The sequence below is a fragment of the Brachyhypopomus gauderio genome, chromosome 4 (genome assembly GCF_052324685.1).
Source record: "Brachyhypopomus gauderio isolate BG-103 chromosome 4, BGAUD_0.2, whole genome shotgun sequence".
Taxonomy (NCBI): domain Eukaryota; kingdom Metazoa; phylum Chordata; class Actinopteri; order Gymnotiformes; family Hypopomidae; genus Brachyhypopomus; species Brachyhypopomus gauderio.
In genome coordinates, this window is record NC_135214.1 from 12,664,558 (window position 1) to 12,684,571 (window position 20,014).

A 20,014-nucleotide genomic window follows, 5' to 3' on the forward strand; every position below is an offset into this window, starting at 1 on the left:
TGTCTAACTTTCTGTGCTAATCACTTCCTCTCACTTTTTAGTAACTGTAACAGCTCATTCGTGTTGATCAGCAGCCTATCTTCTTGCATCTTTTGCATTAGAGCACCACCTACTGAATTTTCTATGTATTACATTATTTGCAGAACACCACTTGCAGATCATATAGAAACACTAACCTTTTTCTCCAAAGTTTAAGGGCAATTCCCAAAGGTAAAATCATCCTTTTAATGCACAAAAATAAATTAATAACACCTTTAAGTGTAAATGTTGCAACCATTACATAAACACTGACGCAATACATGCTAAGTGTTCACATCACACCTGGACTGTGTAGCTTCTGATAATACATAAACACAGATACGCCCACCCACAAACAAACATGAAAAAGCATGTTTCTTACAATCCCTAAATCAAATAATTTAGAAAATCTACTTTCGCTATTTTATCAGTCACGTTCAAAGCATTCATTCAAAAAATATTCTTTTTTTCTTGTTGTATGTTCTACAGTGACTATAATGTCTCATTAGGTATTGAATCCCTCTTTGTTGATGAAAACACTTCATTAACGTCACACTTGATGTCCAATGTCCATGACACAGCATGAACAGACCTCTCTTCTGCCGTCTGCAACCATGATGCCCTCACAAACAGTACCCACAACCTCCAGTACAGAAAAGTGTTCATGGAGCTGCTAGACAGACATCAACTTCTGAATTGTGTTTAGGCAGGGGCATTATGGGTAGGAACTACATGGACAGGCTTTGGTGGGCAACAAACCACCCCTTGACAAGACAGGGGTGGTTCTCTAGCAGGGTGGGTATGACAGCAGGTGTCATCTCTGCTTTTCTAAACTTGGAAAAGACCCTCATTGGAATCACGGGTCTTTTTTATGTAGAAACACAAAGGTTGTTTTATACTGAGACTTGTATGCAGTGATTTACACAATGAGCAATTGCATTAGTGTGAGGTATGCATGGTCGACTTACAACAGTACGAAGTTTGGACTCCACCAGCATTTCAGACAAATAGGAATTGTGTCTACACAATGACAACAGCATTTAGTTTTTTCATAAAGCGCATTTTGGCACTTTCCTGTCTGAACAAAATGTGAACTTAAACTGTTGCATTACTGTGGTGTGATTTTGAGGATATTTTTTCAGAATATGGTTAGCAATTGGCACAAATTATCAATGCAGTCCACATGGGGCTTGATTTTATGGTCTCTTGGGATTTTCTGTGTGATATACTTTTATTCATGATTTTGAGTGGATGATTAAAGGAAACAAAAGTACGATCAGTACGCCAGTAGTATGTAGTAGGCTATTTTTTTTTTTTTCGAAAACAGCCTACATTTCCCGAGGACCAGAGTTGCACTGCATAGTTGTGGCTATTCTTTGCTGGAACACATCTAGGCTGTTGCAGATTATGCTGCCCTCCAGAGGTCTGGTGAAGGAATGTCCTTACCAATGCAGCACAGTTACACAATACCATCATTCCTCTTTAAGCTCAAACCCATCACACATACACGTGTGCTGATTGTACTACACAAACACAATAATTAGAATTTTTTATTTTATTAAAAATGTGTGTTGCCGTAGTAGTGGTTTATTAGACCCCTCATCCTCATGATTGTCCATTGCAGCTTAATGGTAGCTACAGCTCATCGTGCTCATAGACGTTGTACTCCTGAACCGACAAAGCTCCGTCTGCGTCTTTGTCATTCTTGCCAAACACGTCGGCAACCACATCATCAAAGTAGGACTCTTCTTTCTGCACTTTTAACTTCTTCGCCTCCATCTTCAAGTGGTCTTTCACCTGAGATATGAGCACAAGCGCATCATGAATACATTATAACGGGGGTTGGAAACAATGACGGGTATACACATGTGTATGACTGTTCATGTTAGAGAGATTACCTCTTCTTTCGTCAGGGTGTTGTCATTGTTACGGTCCATTTCTTTAAAGGCTTCTAAGCTGTGAGGACCTCGGCGAACATGCAAAAGCTCCACCTCAAAGATCACTGTGGCGTTGGGTGGTACAGGATCTACCATGATGAACAGGGTAGTGGGCAGTAAAAGAACCATGAGAAACAGCAAGATGGAGAGACAAGAAACAGATCATGCCGAAAATAGGACTGATAGGATCATTTTAATTTATTAAATCTAATATGGCTGAATGGCTGGACAAATGAATCAAGTCAGGTTTCTGTGAAGAAACAAGCGCGTTACAGCGTCCCCTTTCGTCAGTTTTGACTGTAGGCTAATTATAAGGTACTGTCTAATGTTGTAAATTAGCATTGTTATTAGTGATTGAGTCTATGTTTGAGCATAACAGTTGGATAATCTCTCAAAAGTACATAGATCATTACGTTTGCTTCCATGACTCCAACACATTCACACTTATCAGTAAGTTGAAGAAGCGCTAACGGATGGCCTGGGATTGTCGAAGCGATGAACTTACCTTTACCCTTCTCCCCAAACGCTAACGAGGGAGGTACCGTGATTTTTCGTTTCTCACCGGGACACATGTCTTTTAGCCCCAAGTCCAGACCTTTTATCACCTCCCCGACACCCAAAACAAACCAGTGAGGATGGCCGTTTTGAGCACTGCGACTAAAAAATACAATATGAAAATAATGTAAATAAAAGTTTCTACCAAGAATTAGTCATCATTTTGTTATAAGTTAACTGTACCTTAGGTGGTTTTTAGAAACTGCTTCTGAAAATCGAATTACTTAACCCCATGCACGGCCGAGATTATATATTATATATTAGATAACTAGTTGCTAATGTTTGCAGAGTAAAGTTGTACCTGCAGTAAAACTGCGATCCGTCCTTCGCGAGATATCCATCATAATGCGCGTGCAGCAAGTCTCCCTTTTTTGTCTTCTGACTGCAGTTTTCGGGAACAAACACTACATCAACTTTCACCTCAGCAGTTGGTTCACTTGCGTATATCAAATCGAAGAAGGCATTTAGGATCTGAAGGCACAGAATCAAATACATAACAGATCGCTCGGACATCTTGCACATGTGTCTGCGTGGCAGGGCTGCGGGGGCTCGGAGATGACGCGGCTACGGTTCCGCCCAGGCTCTTCCGCGAGACTGCAGCTTCACAAGAACCGAAGCGAAACCCTTCTTGTATCAAGCGGAGAGGCTGCGGTGCGTTATTAAAACGGGTAATGACCTAGCTGGAAACATTAAAGGTAAAAGTAAATAACAGGTAATAGCGTGTAGTCTGCAATGTTTCACAAAATTCCTATCAGTTCTGTCGTAAACTCATTAGATTTGATTCACAGCAAACCTCCTCAAAACCTCATAAGAAAGAAAGAAAGAAAGAAAGAAAAGAAAGAAAGAAAAAGAATAATAATACAAAACCTGTTTGTCTTCTTGGGTTTTTGTCAGTGTTAGACCAAAATTATGAAAGGATAACATCAACGGCATGCATAATTTAGATTTATCCTCTTTATTTTATGGATCAGTAGAATAGGAAAAGATGTACAGAAATGTAATTCACAATTTTTTGCACCTCTGTCACGCATGACATGCAGAGAGTGCAATATACAGGAAACAAATTTATAATACCAGACCATTTTCTGTATGAGTTTATATTCTGAGATGCTGTAAACAATTTGATTTGCTTGTTTTTGCAAAGCTTTCATTTTTGCAAATGTTTTCTAGGAAAAACAATATTCTATGACAGGAGCAGTGAAGAAACCCTTTGATTCGTTCATTCTGGAAGTTGTAAAGTCCTGCAGGCATATAAAAAACAAACATGAAACATTTCTTAGAATTTTGAATGTGATTGTTGCTTAATTTAATATATGAAGTATAACACACTGACCTGCATACTGTTTTAATTTGGACCCATGAACACATGAAGAGTGAGAGTGTCCCTTCTTAAAATAATTGTATTTTCCAGTGAAACATCTGACATGTCCTCTTCACTGTCCACAATATAGAGGTGCTACAAGATTACATATGGGACATAGTAAAGAAAGTTATGCTATGCACGAAGATATTAATACAAACAAGCATTTGCCAATCCTTATGAACTTTAGACATCTTTATCAATTTACTGATGGTTATGTATGATTGTGAAAAGCTGTCTCCAGTATTATGAAGCTGGTTTGCAGACTTACAGACTGTGGATTTCTGTAGTGATTTGTCTCAGTGGTGTTTGCCCAGAAGCAAGTGCATTTCTCCGATGGACCCATCATCCCCTTTTCTCCTTTGTGCCCATGTATTAAATAAACTTCAATAAACAAAAACAACCACACACAAACATACTGAATTAATCTTGAGCTTCATTACTTTGGATACTTCATACTTAAATCAGGGTCTGGTTTTCTGGTCATTACAGATTTTGGCATACCCACACTGGCAATGGTGTGAGAACTAATAAAAAGTATCAATCTAGCTGTGATTAATATGACATTATCGCTGGTACTATGCTTTTGAAATTACTATGCCTGTTTTCATAACAAGTGGGAGTGTGGAACCTTGTCCTGGTTGTCCTGATTGTCCAGCGGCTCCTAACGTTCCCATTGCACCTCCAGGGCCAGCAGGTCCTGGGGGTCCCATGCTACCTTTTATCCCCTGTTTAGTATTCACATAAACACAAGGCCTTCACCAGTGGCTGCCAGTGTTATCCACAAATAACTATTGTGCTTCCCAGTGAAACCAATTAAATTGTTGGGCTAATGACATCTATGGATTTGTGAGTGGAGGGAGGTGTGGAGGAGACCAGACCTTTGTAGTCTCCACAATCGTGGTTAGTACTCACTATTTTGCCTCGTGCTCCAGGAAGTCCCCTTAGTCCCTGCACCCCTGGCCGTCCTCTGTATCCCTTTGGTCCCCTCTCACCCTACAATATGTTACTGTGTGAGACTGTCTATTCTAGAACAATCCATCACAACAGATGCTGGAGAAATAATTAGGAAAATCAAGGCTGTCTGAATAAATGTAAATTAGGCACCTGTTGTCCTTTTAGTCCAGGATAGCCAGGTAATCCCTAGATCAACAGGTACAATGTTAAATACAGAGTAGAGTCAGTGAGGCTTATTATGTTAATTCATAGTTATTAATTATGAATAATTAATTACACCTAATTCAACTTAACATTACACCTAATTCAACTTAAAAGACACAAATCTGTTATTTGGATCCAAATTAGATTTATGTTGTCCTTACGGGCACATAACAGCAACCTAAAATATATGATTAATGGCAGCTTTCCAATGTCCACTTTGACAGAATATGATGCTTTTTGATGTCCATATGGCATCCCTTCTCTTGGATAAAGCTTGCATAACTGGAGTAAGCTTGAATTGGCTTTATTCTCACCAAAGACTGATGTCTGTTGACCTTCCGGCATAACTATTTAATAAAGATTTAAAATTTTGAATAGTATATTGAGTTCCCATGAGTCTAAGTGCAAAACTAGGAAGTGAAAGATAACCAAGTGTAGCCTAAGTATAGTGTATTTATTCTCTAAGTCATCATCAGTAGGTTGGTATCTAGGGGGTTAAAATTATTCTCCCAGATGGAGCTGCTCTTTAGCTTTGGTGGGGTTCTGTTTGGAAGGTAGAACAGCCTGGGAAATACTGGGTGTTTGGGAATACCACAGCCATGCATGGCTGCTGTCATCCACATGAAGAATCCTGGAGTGATTACTTACCTTCACACCTACGTTTCCTGGGTCACCCTTCAACCCTTTCTCTCCCTGTTAAAAACATATGAAAAATGTCAATACCTTAGACCCCTTTTGGCACAAATATGCATTCCTACAGTGCAATATTAATCAAAGTTACCTTAATACCATTACGTCCTCTCACACCCTGAGGAGGAAAAAAAAATATTTAGGGGAAAAATGGATGAAGGAATAATTTGTAATCAGGAGGATCCAAGTTATTCTTGGTAAAATATAAAAGCATAAAAAACCAGACTGAGAATGAAGGCCAAAGAAAATGACCTTTCAGTTTATTTACAAGTTAATTTATTTATGAATTATTTTGTTAACAATGACAAGTCTAATAGTGCCCACTCCTATTAAGTGACTCACTTTGTGTAACCCAGGTAACCCATCCTCACCAGGCAACCCCAGCCATCCCTGTGTTCCCTTTTCTCCCTAAAATCATAAAAAGTTACAAAAAAATAAATTTTTTAAACTAGCATTTAAAACAGACCAAACAGGTTTTGAGAGTGTAATCTGTATTCATGGACATAATTCAAATGAGCTCATGTTGACCTTGTCTCCTGGTGGACCCATGACACCAGGGGCTCCTGGGACTCCCTGTTGCCCTGTGTCACCTGGTTGGCCCTGTTATGAAATGTGGTTGAAAAACAAAGAAAGAAGAAATGGTTGATAATTCTGATGATGTCACTGTAATGATGTAGAATGACTTTTTCTTACCTTCTGCCCTTTAGGTCCCTTGTTTCCCTTTGTAAGAAAAAGGAAACAATAAATAATGTTAAGAAATGCTAAAAAATATTTGCTATGTTCTTACTTGACCCAAACAAAGTAAAAGTAGTACCTTTTCACCGTTCGCTCCAGTTAGATACTTTGTTAAATCAACCTAAGAACAGTCCAGAAACTCCATTACGAGATGAATTAACTGAAAGTGCCGAGTATTTATACAGTAGGACATGTTTTGGTGTATTACCATGAGCACATCCATTTGGCTGAATGGAGGAAAGGGTGGTGGTGGAGGAGGTGGTGCAATGCATGCTATGTAACGTGGCAATTTACAGGCATGTTCTTAATCTAGAAAGAAAAAAATATGTAACGTAGTAATTACATTAGACAATTACTATTAGACAATCAATGCATTGATACATAGTGTCTGAAATATAACACAAGCAGCTTATAAACACAGCAATATATAAAATAAACATCTTACTCACCATAGTGCATAATGGAAATATTTCAGGGAAAAATTACAGAGAACGAGAGAATGTTAGACAAATACTGAATTATACTTTGCTGATGTCAGAAGCAATTCTGCCAACTGCGGAATATTAGATCGACTTTATTGACATTCATTCAGTCTGCTATGGTTAATGTGTAACATAATTATGTTATGCACACTACACACACATACACATATATCACTCTCTACATACCTGTTGTAGCAGAAAAATGTTTGCTGAAAGTGACAGTTCTTGCAAAACCTATCTGCAGTACAATAATTAGCCCAATCATCTTTTTTCTGTAGTGGCCAGAGCTGTTTTAAAAGAGGTTGTGTGATATTTCTGCAATTACACTCGCACTTATAAACCATATTGTCATTTCAGTCTCACATTATCAGTACATATATTATGTAAAATGTACATATAGTAAAATGCAATCAATTTCATTGCCCAAAGAAATATATGCTGTATTTATTCCATGTTTAGATTTAGTATCTTACCTTATTTTGTGCTTCTTTTAAGCCTTTGGAGGAATTGCATCTATGATGAGAGTACAATCCATCTCTCAGGGTTCAGTGCTTTGCCAGGAAGAAACCACTTATGCCAGCACTAGCTTAGTAATGGAAGGAGTGCAACTCAGGCACTTTGTGGCGTGGAAATAATTAAAGTGCAACAGATACCTAAGAGACTCTTTAGATTAATTAGAATGAGTGTTGACGATGCAACCAGGGGAAAAGCAAGCATGTAGGTGTCTTCATCATCACCATGAGCAAAAATGATAAAGTATTACCTTTGCCTTGTTTCATGCTACTACACTTATTGTAGTGTCCAAAATATTAAACCTGTGATGTTATGGACATACGAAGAACTGTCTTGGATCATTATATGTGATGAAAATGTTTTTGTAAGTTTTCCAATAATTTACATTTTTGATGGTTAATAATGCCAGTATCTTCAGTCCCACGTTGTATTAGTGTGGGCTATATAAAAATATCCAGGTATGTGAATCAATAAGGCAATAAAGTAAAAATTCAGGGTTACCTTTCATGATCTTGAGCAAATTATTTATGCAAAACAACTGGGAAACAATTCATGAACTGAAAAATTAATGAAATACAAATGTCTTATGGTGCTTAAATCATGCTTTATTAAATCAGAAATTCATAAAACTCAAGGAGGCTGAATATATGGGTAATGCTACATATATTAATTACTTTTCAATCAAAGTGCAGGGCATTTCATTTATTACTTTTTGTTTTCTTTGCACAGCAGATGTCGTCACTGTGGTACATTGCTTGAATATTACCCTGACTGCTGACAATGTGAGATCCTAAAACTAACACACACGCTAACACACAAACACACAAAATATAACCTAGCAATCCTCCAAGAGGTGGCACAAGTTCTGCAAAGAAGCATCTGAAATGATTTAGAAATTAATGGCCAGGTGATGTTACTTTCATTAAATCAAATTCAAACAGTCCTTTGCCAGAACTTGTGCACATAACATCATCAGCTCAATGTGCAGGCCGCTCACACTTTGAGCCTGTCTTTAAAATGGTGGTATGACATCGTCAGTCTGAACACAAGGCCCAGTTGTGCTGCTTACATGAGGGTAAGATGCAAACAGCACTCAGGGTCTTATGATCAAGTTATAAATTCATTATTGCAATACTGCACGCACAGATGTACAGTGCATAACTTCGTCTTTGATTTAGTAGAACTTCAACAGGGAGCCTCTCTACCTGTCGAGGCAATCTTAGGACTTCAACTTATTGTTGAGGCACAGAGTTTTGTTTCAGGTTTTACAGGGTATTCGTTCCATTTGAAACTTTCTCCTGTTAAACATTTAGTTCTATTTGTTTCAGTTATATTGTCATAAATAACAATTCATACATTTTCCATAACCGTTAAATTCGGCTATATACATTATGTACATGTCACATGGTTCAAAAATCCTAGTCATAATTATCCAATATGGCACATTTCATAACAACTTTAGACTTTAGTCTAGTTTGGCATAAATTAATGTCAAGTTTGGTATAAAAATAGTTCATATTTACAAGAACAGAGATCCAGGTCTTTATCTAGAACAGAGTATTTTTACCCATTCAATAAATAAAAAGCTTGAAGAAGAAAAGGGGGTGTAGGTTGGATTACTTTTATAATTTTTTTTACATGGACCGAATGCTGACGTTGACAATAGCAGAATCAGATCCAAGTTCATTGGACAGTCTCAGGGTGTAGGCCCCAGCATCATTCTCCTTAACCCCACTAATGATGAGAGTGGTGACGTCCTCTGTGGTCTCAATCTGGAACCTTCTGCTCTCTTTACTGGACAGGACCGTCCCTGAATGGGACCACTCAACACTTGGCACTGGGTCTCCAGTGAATGCACAGGCCACAGTCAGAACCTTTCCTGATTCAATGCTGATAGCATCAGGAGCGGATTCGATTTTAGGTGGTACACCTGGGTAAAAATACAAAAAAGGAACAAAAATTATGGGGCTGTTCTTTCCACCGCATGCCTCATGATTGTGCCACGACATAATGTTTTACCAACCAAGAAAATCACCTATTAGTCTCACCTTTGAGCCCACGAGAAATGGATTTGATAGAAGACCCCGCAACATGGGACCGACTGGACATTTCCATCATGCTGCTGGAACCCATGGCCACCATTGTTTCTGATGTCATGGAGGTCATGCTAGTTGCTGACATGCTTTGATATTTAACCTGAGCCATGCTGGAGCTACCGAAGGCTGCCTCCTGTACTGACGTAGCCATGTGCAAGGCAGAGTAGCCACTTTGCAAGCCTGCACCACCTGAGCTTTGCTCCACTACTATCATTTTCACAGGTTCTTCAACCAGAGCTGCGAGAGTATAGCAAACATCACCAGGTCATTCACACAGGCCAAGGCAAGTGATTTGGCAAAGGAACATTCCACCCCAAAATATGATCTGTTGATCTTGGGTGAAACTCTCCTTTGTAGTTATACCTATATAATATATTGACTATATTCTCTGTACAGTATCATTCATGCAAAAGTAAATACTGTACTATAGTCATTACATAGTCCTGATAAGGTCATTTGAATGGAAAAATGTATGACACAGTAATACACAGCTCAGTATTACAGTTACATCAGTGTCATAAACAACAATGCATGTAGCAATTTGTTTTCCTTCTTTAACACAGACTTCACTGTGAAAACACACAACAAAGCAGTGCCCAGTGCTGTGAGTAGTAGTTTTAATAGTAGTACTTACTAAGAACAGTAAGGGAGGCTGTTGCAGAACACTGTCCAAACTGGTTTTTGGCCTTTACTGTGTATTTTCCACTGTCCTCAAGAGTAGAGTTCTGAATCTCAAGTTTGTACACATTTTTAGAGCGGCTCAATTTCATATTTGATGTAACAGATAACTGAATGAAAAAAGAACAAGAAATAGAAATGTGAGCGTAGTAGCACAAGAATGTTATTATGTTTATTCTTTATTTTTATTCTCAAATTAAATTCCAAATATGAAAACATGAATATGACTAGGTATCTATGAACATAAACCAAAGGGCACAATGTATGTAGTTTTATAATTGCAATATGTTTTCATAGCTGTCATAGAGCACTGGGCTCAGTTCTTACATTCTTCACAAAGTAGAGGTCCTATTTAAAGAGTGCCACTTCACAACAATGACACGTGTGCTCGTTGTAAGGTTTATTCAGTTGCTATGCTACTCACCACTGCATTGTCCTTGAGCCATTCGATTTCAGGAGTAGGATCTCCTGTTATTTCACAAGAGAATATGACATCCTGTCCCTCATTTACATTCTGGGAGCGTGGTTGCTCTAGAAATTTTGGTGCATCTGAGCGCTTTTCACTGATTCTGGTGTCAAACTGGCATTTGATCAACCCTTGCTCAGTTTTTGCCTCACATGTGAGGACTCCACTATCTTGCGATCTGACATTTCTGATGGTCAAAGTGTGTTCATTCCCAGAAATACCATATCTGTAGTCTGCTGAATTGGCCAGTTCCACCCCATTTAGAATCCATTTTACACCAGAAGCGCCAGGGATGTTTGCTTTCAATGTGACAGACTGACCCTCAATAAATGAAACTTTGGTTTGTGATGCTTTAATTTCTGTAAAGGACTGGACTTCCTGATGGACAACACCCTGTTTTACTATTTGTTCTGTGAGCTCTGATTTTGTTTCCACAAGTGATGCAGATGTAGATGATTCTGAAAGAAAAAAATGTTTTTATTAATATAGTTTTATAAATGATACATCTTAGTATTTTATAATTTATATTATAAATTATATTATAAATAATTCTTAATTAGCATGATATTTTGCTTAGAAGGACTGAGAAGTTATCATACCTTTAATGGTGACAGTGCAACTTGAAGTAACTGACCCAGCACTATTAGTGGCACTGCATTTATACACACCACTATCAGAGACATCAGAGTCATAGATTTCAAGATATGCAGAACCATGTTCCTCAAATATTTCATATTTTCCACCCTGAGACAAGCTCTGAAATGAGAACATTAACTGTAGTTAAGCTCTCTGGTTTTACTTTTTTTATTTTATAATACTGCATAAGCACTAAAAAATTACTATAATTACCCTTCCATCCTTCGTCCATGTGATCACTGGTTTAGGTTCACCAGTCACTTTCACTGTCAGCCTGACAATGTCATCTGAAGAAGCCAAGATGTCATTTAATCCTGCCGAGAATGTAGGCTTGGATGTTGGTGGTGGTGACTTTGCTATGAGTGGGGACCTAACCCTCTGTGGTGACCTGATTGGCTCGGGTGACTTAATTCTTGGTGGAGATTTTAATCCCCCAGGTGATGTTACACGAGGAGAGGTTGGAGATTTCACTCTTGGAGGAGAAGCAACGACTTTCTGCACAGGTGTTGGTTTGCGGACTGTCAGGGTGAACTGTGCCTCTTGTTTGCCCTCTGAATTCTCCACCACCAGCGTGTAGTTACCTTCATCTGAGGTTTCAACTTTGGAGATTTCAAATGTGGACTTGTACTCTGTTGTTGTTATAAGATGACGGTGCGATGACACAATGGTTTGTTTCTCTTTCATCCAGGTAATACTGGGTGCTGGTTCTCCATCCACATCACATGTGAATTTAGCTGACTCTCCCTCAGATACTGTGAGAGACTGTGGCTTTGTTAGAATTGTTGCTGGCAGGGTTGGTTTTTTGGGTTCCTTTTTCTCTACTGAAACTTCTTTCACTGCTTTTACTTCTGTGGCTTGAACTATTTCAGATGATTTACGCTGTTCATGAACAACTGTTTCTGTCATTTTTGTTTTTACTGTTTTTATTTCAGTTACTGTCTCTGACACGTGTGTTTCAGAGACCGCTGCTGCCTTTTTTGATGACACATGATAAACATCCGTTTTTGTCATTTCAGGTACAAAGGGAGTTGGAGGTTCCTCATCTTTGCGCTGAGATGCATATACAGCAAATTCACCTCCAGAAACTTCAAGAGTTGCATAGTCTGAGGCTTCTCCCTTTTCGTTCGTGCAGACAACACGATATGTGCCACTGTCTTCTTCTTGGCAGTTAATGATTTGTAGAGAAAGAACGCCACTCATGTTATACATACGGTACTTTTTGCTTTCTTGAATAGGTTGGCCATTGTGATACCACTGGACATGTGCATCTGGTTTAGATTGGACATTCAGTGTGAATTTTGTGTTCTGACCAACTCCCACACGGTGAGAGCGCATTCGTACAGTTACTCTCGGTGCATGGTCAAGACTAAAAGGTTGCTGGGTGACAATTTCAAACTTTTTATCAGTTTTCAGAGCTTTCTTTTTTGATTCGTACCGTTGCATGTAATCAACTTTTGTAGACAGGTCTTGTGTTGAGATTGCTTTCTCAGTGATAACAGGGCTCATGGAGCGTGGATATGTTTGCTCTGCTGTTGGAGGTCTGCCGATTGCATCTTCTGCCTTCACCACTGTAAGAGGTTTCTCAGACTTGGTGTGTGTCAGTTTAACATAACCTGGTGAACTCGAACTCAGGGGAAAATCAGGTAAGTCAACTGCAGCTCCCTCAACCACTACTGGAACTGAAACTTTAGTTTTCTCCTTTCTAGAAATTCGTGTTTTTTCCTCTATCTCCATGTGTTTTAGTTGGCTCTTGTAGGAGGTTATTCTTGTGGAGGTTGTGACTGATCTGAGCAGCTCTTGATCCTCCTTTTCTTCATACATCCTTTGCTTCTGTTTTGGAGGTTTATACGTTGCCTTGTCATGTCGCTGACGGAGACTAATATAGCTTGGGCCAGTCTCATACTTTGAGGGAATATGATAGGAGTCATATGTTGGAACTGCCTCTTCCTCTTCATCATATTCAGTCTTCTTTGGTGAAGGATGACGCAAAGCAGAAAGTTCAAAGCGCACAGGGCTTAGACTTGGTGGAGATGCAGAGTAGCCCAGTTCAAGTTCTTCCTCAAGTCTAAGTCTTTCCTCCTCAGTTCTCTTCATTGCCAGGTACTCATTAACAGGCAGAAGCAGTTCCTCATCAGAAAGATCACCAAGAGAACGTCTTCTTATTCTGTAGTAAGCTTCAATTTCAGGAGATGGCGTACGACGCCTTGCTGGTCTTACAGTTTCCAAGTCATCCTGTGAAGTAGCTGGGATGTGCCATTTTGGCTTGTACTGTTCTTTTATTCTTGGCAAAGGCACTTCATAGAATTGTTCCCACCTTGACAGTCGGATGCGCTTAAGTCTCTTCTGAGGAATCTTATCCATTGGCTCAGGGAACTCATACTGGTCTCGTAGTTTCTTATACCACTTCATGTCGGAAAATGGTTGAAAGTGTTTGATTTCCATATCCTCCTCAAGAGCAGTGGGAGCACGAACACGTGGTGGAGGAATGACATATGGCATTCTTAACCTCTTCTCCTCTGCTCTCTTCTTTCGTTCCTCTCTTTCCTTTGCTTCTTCAGCTTCAGTCTTTACTTTTCTGGTAGACACAGCGGGTATGAACATAGTCGCTGCCTCTCTCAATGCGTCTTTTGCAATGGGAGTAAGTGGAGTGACATCAGCACCAGCAAGAATTTGTGTTAAGCGTACTTTCTTGTCAAGCTGTTGCTTGTCAAGAGCCTGTTTCTTTTTCTTTTCCTCCTCACTCTCAAAGTCCTTCTTGACATGTGTGACACGTTCAACTTTTAGTGTGGCTTGACAACTTGCAGAACCAGCTGTATTTGTTGCTGTTACTCTATATGTGCCAGAATCCTCAGGAAGAGTGTCTCTGATATGTAAGACAAAGTAGTCTAAGCCCTCGTGAACAACTTCAATCTGTGGACCAAAGGCCAAAGGTGTGCCATCCTTCTCCCATTTCAATGATGGTGATCCTGACACTCTTATCTCAAAGCGCACACTCTGACCCTCTCTGCACTCCATGTTTGCCAGAAGACGCTTGAACATGGGTCTTATGGTGCTATCACTAGGTGCAGGGCGAGGAATTACTGTGAGACGAGCCTTGCAGCTATCATCACCGTGCCTGTTACGTGCCACAACAGTGTACTCGGCATCGTCATCACGATCAAGATGGTGAATCACTAACTGATACAGGCCCTTGTCACTGATAAAAGTATATTTCTTGTCATCATCTCCTGGGGAAATCTTCTGTCCAGATTTTAACCACATGACACGAGGTTCAGGGTGAACTGTGATAGTGACACCAAAGCGAACACTTTCACCAATGTAAGCTGTACGGTTGCACAATGGAAGTGTGAACTCTGGAGGTCTTTGAAGAAGCCTGGCTGTGTCTATTCTGCGTTTAACTTTCTTTACAACACGTGCAGTGAAGAAGCTACGATATTCTCTGACACCTCTGACAAAGAGCTCTGCATATGCACTGTCCTCACCATACTCATTCACAACTTTGCATCGGTATGTTCCATCATCTGTTCTGGTAATACCCTTGATAGTTATTGTAGCAAGCCCCTCATCATAGGTAATTTCATATCTAGCTCCTTCTTCAAGTTGCCTGACTCCGCAATACCATGTAACCTCAGTATTGCTATCATAATTGTCAATGTTGCAAATGAACTTGACGTCATCGCCTTCATCATTAGCACTGTGTTTAATTTGCCCAGCAATTGGTCCATGTTCAAATGGTGCAATCTTTGCTTTGGCAACTGTTACACCTCTTTGACTTCTGATAGCACCACCACTAGCAATGCGAGCAGATGAGACAACAGTGTTCCATTCTTTCTTGACCATAGCTTGGTAGTAACGCTTGTGTCTTGTGGTTTTGATTGACTTGGTGCTAAGCTCTTCTGTGCTCTTTGTCAGCCAAGGATGATTCAAAGCTTCAGCAGCAGTCATACGATGTTTACGATCTTTAGTGAGAAGACGGTCTATAAAATCTAAAGCTTCAACACTTGCCTCTTTAAAGGATTCATCATCAAAGCTGTACTCAGCATTAGAGATGTTGTCAATCATTTGCTGATTAGTTTCAGCAATGAACGGATTGAGTCCACTGAGAAGTACATACACTAAGACACCCACAGACCACATGTCTGTCACAGTGCTGACCATCTCATTTTGGTGGATTTCAGGTGCTGAATATTCAGCTGTTGTGTACTGAATTTTCATTTGTTCTCCAGGAGTGAGATGTCTAGATTGTCCCAGTTCTATAATCTTGACAGTGTTTCCTCTTCTTGTGGTATACACAATATTCTCAGGCCTGATATCAAAGTGACCATAACTCTTGCTGTGGAGATACTGAAGAGCTTCACAAATCTGTTTGATATAGTTGACAATTTCACGTTCATTGAGCTCAAAGGTTGTTGTATTAATCCGCTCAAATATGTCAACTCCTGAAATGAACTCATAGACCATGACCAGTTCTTCAGGACTGTCGAATGACTCATGAAGTAACAGGAAATTCTTGTGACGGGCTAAATTAAGAGTCGCAATTTCTTTCTTTACTATTGCTTGATCAGCACCTTTCACTTTGACAAATTTGGCCATGAATGTCTTTTCAGAACTGATCTCAACACAGCGATGAACAATGCCAAACTTTCCATGGCCAAGCTCTTCAGCAATCATGTATTTGTTGTGTAAATTCTTAGACTCTGAATGGGGAGCTTTACCCGCAGAGACTGGTCTGGCCTCATCAACTTCCTCATCGTAGTTCAGAACTCTTGATTTATCTTCCTTTGTCACAACAGGTCCACTTGGCTCGGACGGTGCACTCTGACCAAATTTGTTTTCGGCTATTACACGGAACTGGTAGCTTGTCTTTCCAAACAGATTGGTGACAGTGTAATGGGTGTCGCGAGACTGTGCAACACGGATCCATCTCTCCGCTGTGGTCGCACACTTCTCTACAATGTAGTTTGTAACTCTACTTCCACCGTCGCTGGCAGGCACGACCCAGTCCAGTGATACAGAATCTCTAGACACATCAGAAGCTTTGATACCACGAGGTGGATCAGGCACATCTGCAACATCAAGTTCAACTGTTTGCTGGTCAATGCCAAATCTGTTCTTTGCACAGACAACATAGAAACCAGCATCTTTTCTGTCAACTCCATTTGAGAACACCAGAGATGTAAACGACCTTGTGACAATAACTTGATAATATCCATTATTATCAATAAGGTCTTGTCCCTTCTGCCATGTGATAACTGGATCTGGTTTTCCACTGAATGGAATCTTGATGTTCACCACTTCACCACGTAGAGCACAGATTGCCTCTTTGTCTTGCAAGTTTTTAGGTAAATTAATCTTTGCAGGAACTGAAAAAAGAAAAAAAAAAGTTTATTTTCAAATGTTATTACAAAACTACTTACGATGACAATGTAAGACAGAACATTTCTACTTACTTTCAACATCCAGAGAAACAGTGGCAGAGATGGATCCTCCCTGGTTTGTTGCTCTGATCTGATAGACAGTTGAGTCTTCCTCATCAGCATTAACAATGACAAGCTGATGATAACCACCCTTAAATTCTTGGATCTTGATTTTAGTTCCATCTGTCTGAATCTCTTTACCCCGCTTGAACCACTTAATCACAGGCTTAGGCTGTCCTGCAATCTTGCAAACAAATGTTGCAGTGCTCTTGTATTTAACACTCAAGCTCCTGAGGTCTTCTTTGAAGGCAGGAGCATGGACTTCAACATCCGTCTTTGGAATAATTGGGTCAGACTCTTCACTGTATTCACTTTCTCCACCAAGATTTTCACATTTAACACGGAAAATGTACTCAGCACCTGCCGTAAGTCCTTTAACCGAGAAAACTGTCTGGTGGATTTCATCAGTGGTTACAGAGACCCAGTCACCCTTCTTCTTGTCTTGTTTCTCAAGACGGTAATTCTTGATTTTGGAGCCTCCATCACTAAGAGGTGGTTTCCAAGACACAACGCAGGAACTCTTGGTCACCCCAGACACAACAGGTTTCACTGGTGCCCCTGGTTTATCTGTGAAATATTTTAAATGAATAGGTAAATAATAATTCTGAGCTTTCTTTCTCATACATTTAAAAAATGTATTGATTTATTTTACTTACCTAACTGACTCTTGATAAGAATAGCAGATGGAGTTTCCAGTTGCTCACTGTTGCCATAACGGTTTTGTGCTGAAACTCGGAAGAAGTAACCTTCATTTTCAATAAGGTTGGGAATGCGGCATGAGATGCCAGTGACTGATGATGTCACAAGATGCCACTCTGAGTCTTCTTTGTCTTCACGTTTCTCCACAATGTAGTTTGTGATCATTGATCCACCATCATCTTTTGGTGCGGTCCAACTAATGATCACAGAATTCTTCAATAAAGCATCAAGAACTATTGGACCTTCAGGCATGGCAGGTTTATCTGAGGACAAAAGATATTTAAGTTAATTAAATTTTTCCTGAAATGCATACTACAACACTGTACATTTTTTTAACCTTAAAATGTAATCCTAGATTTTTCTTTAATGTAAGACAAGTACCTAGGATTTCAAGTTGAGTTACAGTATCTGCAGAACCAAAGTGGTTGTTGATCCTGATTCTGTACTGTCCACCATTCACCCTGCGTTGGACATTCTTCAAAATCAAATGAGTGTAATGGTCTGTGTTTTCAATGGCGACGTTCTCAGAGGGTTCAATAGCTTTGGCACCATGCAACCACATGATCTTGGGCTCTGGGCGACCTATGTATACAGCATGAATGCGCACCGTGGTACCACATCCCGCAAAGATTTTGTCTTTTAAGGGGACAGGGAATTTCGGTGCTGCTTCTAGAACCAAGGTTCCACTAGTCTCACACTCTCCAGCTTCATTCACACCCTTGCAAGTGTACAAGCCCTCATCATCTTGTTGTTCTGTTGAGATGGTCAATGTGTGGTTGCGACCATCAGAGGTTGCAGTGTATTTTCGACCCTCTTTGATTTCCTTTCCACCTTTGTACCATTTAATTTCTGGAACAGGCCTTCCTATAATTTGACATTTTAGGGTGGCAGTCTGACCAAGCTTGACAGTAACTTCATCTATCTCTTTTCTGAGACCTGGTGCAGTTCCAACTGGTAAAGAAAAGAGAAGAAAATGTCAAAAAAGAATCAATTATGCACATTGAGCATAGCACATACAACCTATAGAAACACTTACCACTCAGTTTAGTTTTGATTCCTGTTGCAGTCCTGCGGGGTCTGCTAATGCCCGTTTCATTTTCTGCAAAAACTCTAAATTCATACTCTGTGGCCTCCTGCAAAGCACCCTGGGTAAACTGTTTGTCCTTTAAGCGTTCCTTGTTGCATTTTTTCCAGGTACTCTCTGCTGATTTTCTGTACTCAACCCAGTAACCAAGAACTGGCTTTCCACCATCACATTCAGGAGCTTCCCAGCGAATAGAGATGTAGTCCTTAGTTACAGTCACAGTGTCTATCTCACCTGGTTGGCTTGGTTTGTCTGTGGTAGAGAAGAGTGTAGTAACATGAGATTCCGTTTAAGTGACAGAAATGGGTAGCATTTAAGAAATTATAAGAAATGCTGCCTTACCAAATGGATCTTTGCATATGACAGAATCAGACGCAGGCCCAGGTACACTCTCTCCAATGTCGTTTACAACAATGATACGGAACTGATATTCTCCATCAGTAGTGAGTCCAGTCAGGGTGTACATGGTGGAAACAACCTTTTTCTCATGACGAACCCACTTATCAGATGATGCCTCTTTGTACTCAATGAAGTATCCAGTGATTTGAGATCCACCATCATCTTTAGGTTTAGTCCAAGCCAAAGCAGCAGAATTCTTGGTAACATCCATGATCTCTGGTGGTGTACCTGAAGCTTCTGGTACACCTGTTTACGCAAAAAGCATTTATCATTTATTTGGTAGTATAAACAATATTTGTTTATAGCACTTTAACAAAACAACAAAAAAAAAAAACAAAAAAAGAATAAAAAAAAATAATACTTACAAATCGGAGTCTTTGGTACAACAGGTTGTTCAGATTTAAGGGAGCTGCTGATACCAAATTTATTCTCTGCTGTCACCTTAAAGTGATATTCAGCATTTTCCTGCAGTCCTTTAACCACCAGGGATCTGTCAACCACTTGTGAGTCTACAGTGTACCAGGCTGCCTTTGTTGCCTCACGTCGCTCTACAATATAGCCAAGGATTTCTGAACCACCATCATCTTTGGGTGGTTTCCAGCTCACTCTTACGGAACGAGACTGTATATCATCGAATTCAAGAGGGCCTTCAGGGGCAGATGGACGGCCAATAACCTTAACTTTGATCTGTACCATCTTTTTGCCACACTTGTTTTCAAGATGAAGAGAATATATGCCAGAGTCTATGTTTTCAGCATCCTTGATAACAAGCTCAGTAACATCTTCACTGGAGGCAATCATCGCACGGTTAGAAACCTCAGAACCGTCCTTTGTCCATTTGCAAACGGGTGTTGGTTTGCCTTTGACTGGAACTGAAAGTCTGATGACTGCTCCATGTCTGACAATAAAGACATCTTTGTACTTAGCTTCAAGGTCATGACTTGGAGGTTCTGAAATAAATCAAATTTTTACACTTAGTTTGATGATGACTGGTGCAATATAACTGAGCTCATGGCAGATAATAGTTC

General features: G+C 39.8%; 3 protein-coding genes across 4 annotated transcripts in view; all 3 read right to left on the reverse strand.

Moving 5' to 3' along the window:
* Positions 1-1,401: 1,401 nt before the first annotated feature.
* On the reverse strand, positions 1,402-3,084 carry fkbp7 (FKBP prolyl isomerase 7). Its single transcript, XM_077002311.1, has 4 exons — positions 2,812-3,084; positions 2,461-2,612; positions 1,917-2,044; positions 1,402-1,815 (listed from the first exon to the last, which is right to left on the reverse strand). The coding sequence occupies exons 1-4, from the start codon at positions 3,030-3,032 to the stop codon at positions 1,654-1,656; spliced, it is 663 nt and encodes a 220-aa protein (XP_076858426.1). The 5' UTR covers positions 3,033-3,084; the 3' UTR covers positions 1,402-1,653.
* Positions 3,085-3,222: 138 nt separating this feature from the next.
* On the reverse strand, positions 3,223-7,547 carry LOC143512224 (uncharacterized). Of its 2 annotated transcripts, XM_077002309.1 has the most exons (15): positions 7,412-7,547; positions 7,125-7,225; positions 6,665-6,759; positions 6,536-6,577; positions 6,415-6,441; positions 6,250-6,321; positions 6,064-6,129; positions 5,813-5,839; positions 5,680-5,724; positions 4,978-5,013; positions 4,786-4,866; positions 4,502-4,598; positions 4,142-4,254; positions 3,844-3,966; positions 3,223-3,751 (listed from the first exon to the last, which is right to left on the reverse strand). In XM_077002309.1, the coding sequence occupies exons 2-14, from the start codon at positions 7,201-7,203 to the stop codon at positions 3,856-3,858; spliced, it is 891 nt and encodes a 296-aa protein (XP_076858424.1). In that variant the 5' UTR covers positions 7,204-7,225; positions 7,412-7,547; the 3' UTR covers positions 3,223-3,751; positions 3,844-3,855. The 2 variants fall into 2 exon arrangements, with proteins under 2 accessions (XP_076858424.1, XP_076858425.1); XM_077002310.1 differs by lacking the exon at positions 7,125-7,225.
* Positions 7,548-8,035: 488 nt separating this feature from the next.
* ttn.1 (titin, tandem duplicate 1) overlaps positions 8,036-20,014 on the reverse strand; it is a 142,949-nt gene continuing 130,970 nt past the window's right edge. The window contains exons 202-213 of the mRNA XM_077002317.1: positions 19,352-19,936; positions 18,930-19,232; positions 18,540-18,839; positions 17,885-18,454; positions 17,461-17,766; positions 16,778-17,371; positions 11,541-16,690; positions 11,291-11,447; positions 10,650-11,149; positions 10,182-10,335; positions 9,500-9,784; positions 8,036-9,381 (exon numbers count right to left, since the gene is read on the reverse strand). Of these exons, the coding sequence (XP_076858432.1) occupies positions 9,086-9,381; positions 9,500-9,784; positions 10,182-10,335; positions 10,650-11,149; positions 11,291-11,447; positions 11,541-16,690; positions 16,778-17,371; positions 17,461-17,766; positions 17,885-18,454; positions 18,540-18,839; positions 18,930-19,232; positions 19,352-19,936 (9,200 nt within the window). The 3' untranslated portion in view covers positions 8,036-9,085. The remainder of the gene's footprint in view (positions 9,382-9,499; positions 9,785-10,181; positions 10,336-10,649; positions 11,150-11,290; positions 11,448-11,540; positions 16,691-16,777; positions 17,372-17,460; positions 17,767-17,884; positions 18,455-18,539; positions 18,840-18,929; positions 19,233-19,351; positions 19,937-20,014) is intronic.

Bases quoted from the DNA above. Each gene is read 5' to 3' on its own strand.
- LOC143512224 (XM_077002309.1), bottom strand. From the start codon at position 7,203: ATGATTGGGCTAATTATTGTACTGCAGATAGGTTTTGCAAGAACTGTC. The intron at 6,130-6,249 runs GTCAACATGAGC...TTATGATTTTAG, and splicing joins TGGGTCCACCAGGAGACAAG to GGAGAAAAGGGAACACAGGG. The intron at 5,725-5,812 runs GTAACTTTGATT...TGTTTTTAACAG, and splicing joins GAGGACGTAATGGTATTAAG to GGAGAGAAAGGGTTGAAGGG.
- fkbp7 (XM_077002311.1), bottom strand. From the start codon at position 3,032: ATGTGCAAGATGTCCGAGCGATCTGTTATGTATTTGATTCTGTGCCTT. The intron at 2,613-2,811 runs GTACAACTTTAC...TGTATTTTTTAG, and splicing joins GGATCGCAGTTTTACTGCAG to TCGCAGTGCTCAAAACGGCC. The intron at 1,816-1,916 runs GTAATCTCTCTA...CTCATATCTCAG, and splicing joins ACACCCTGACGAAAGAAGAG to GTGAAAGACCACTTGAAGAT.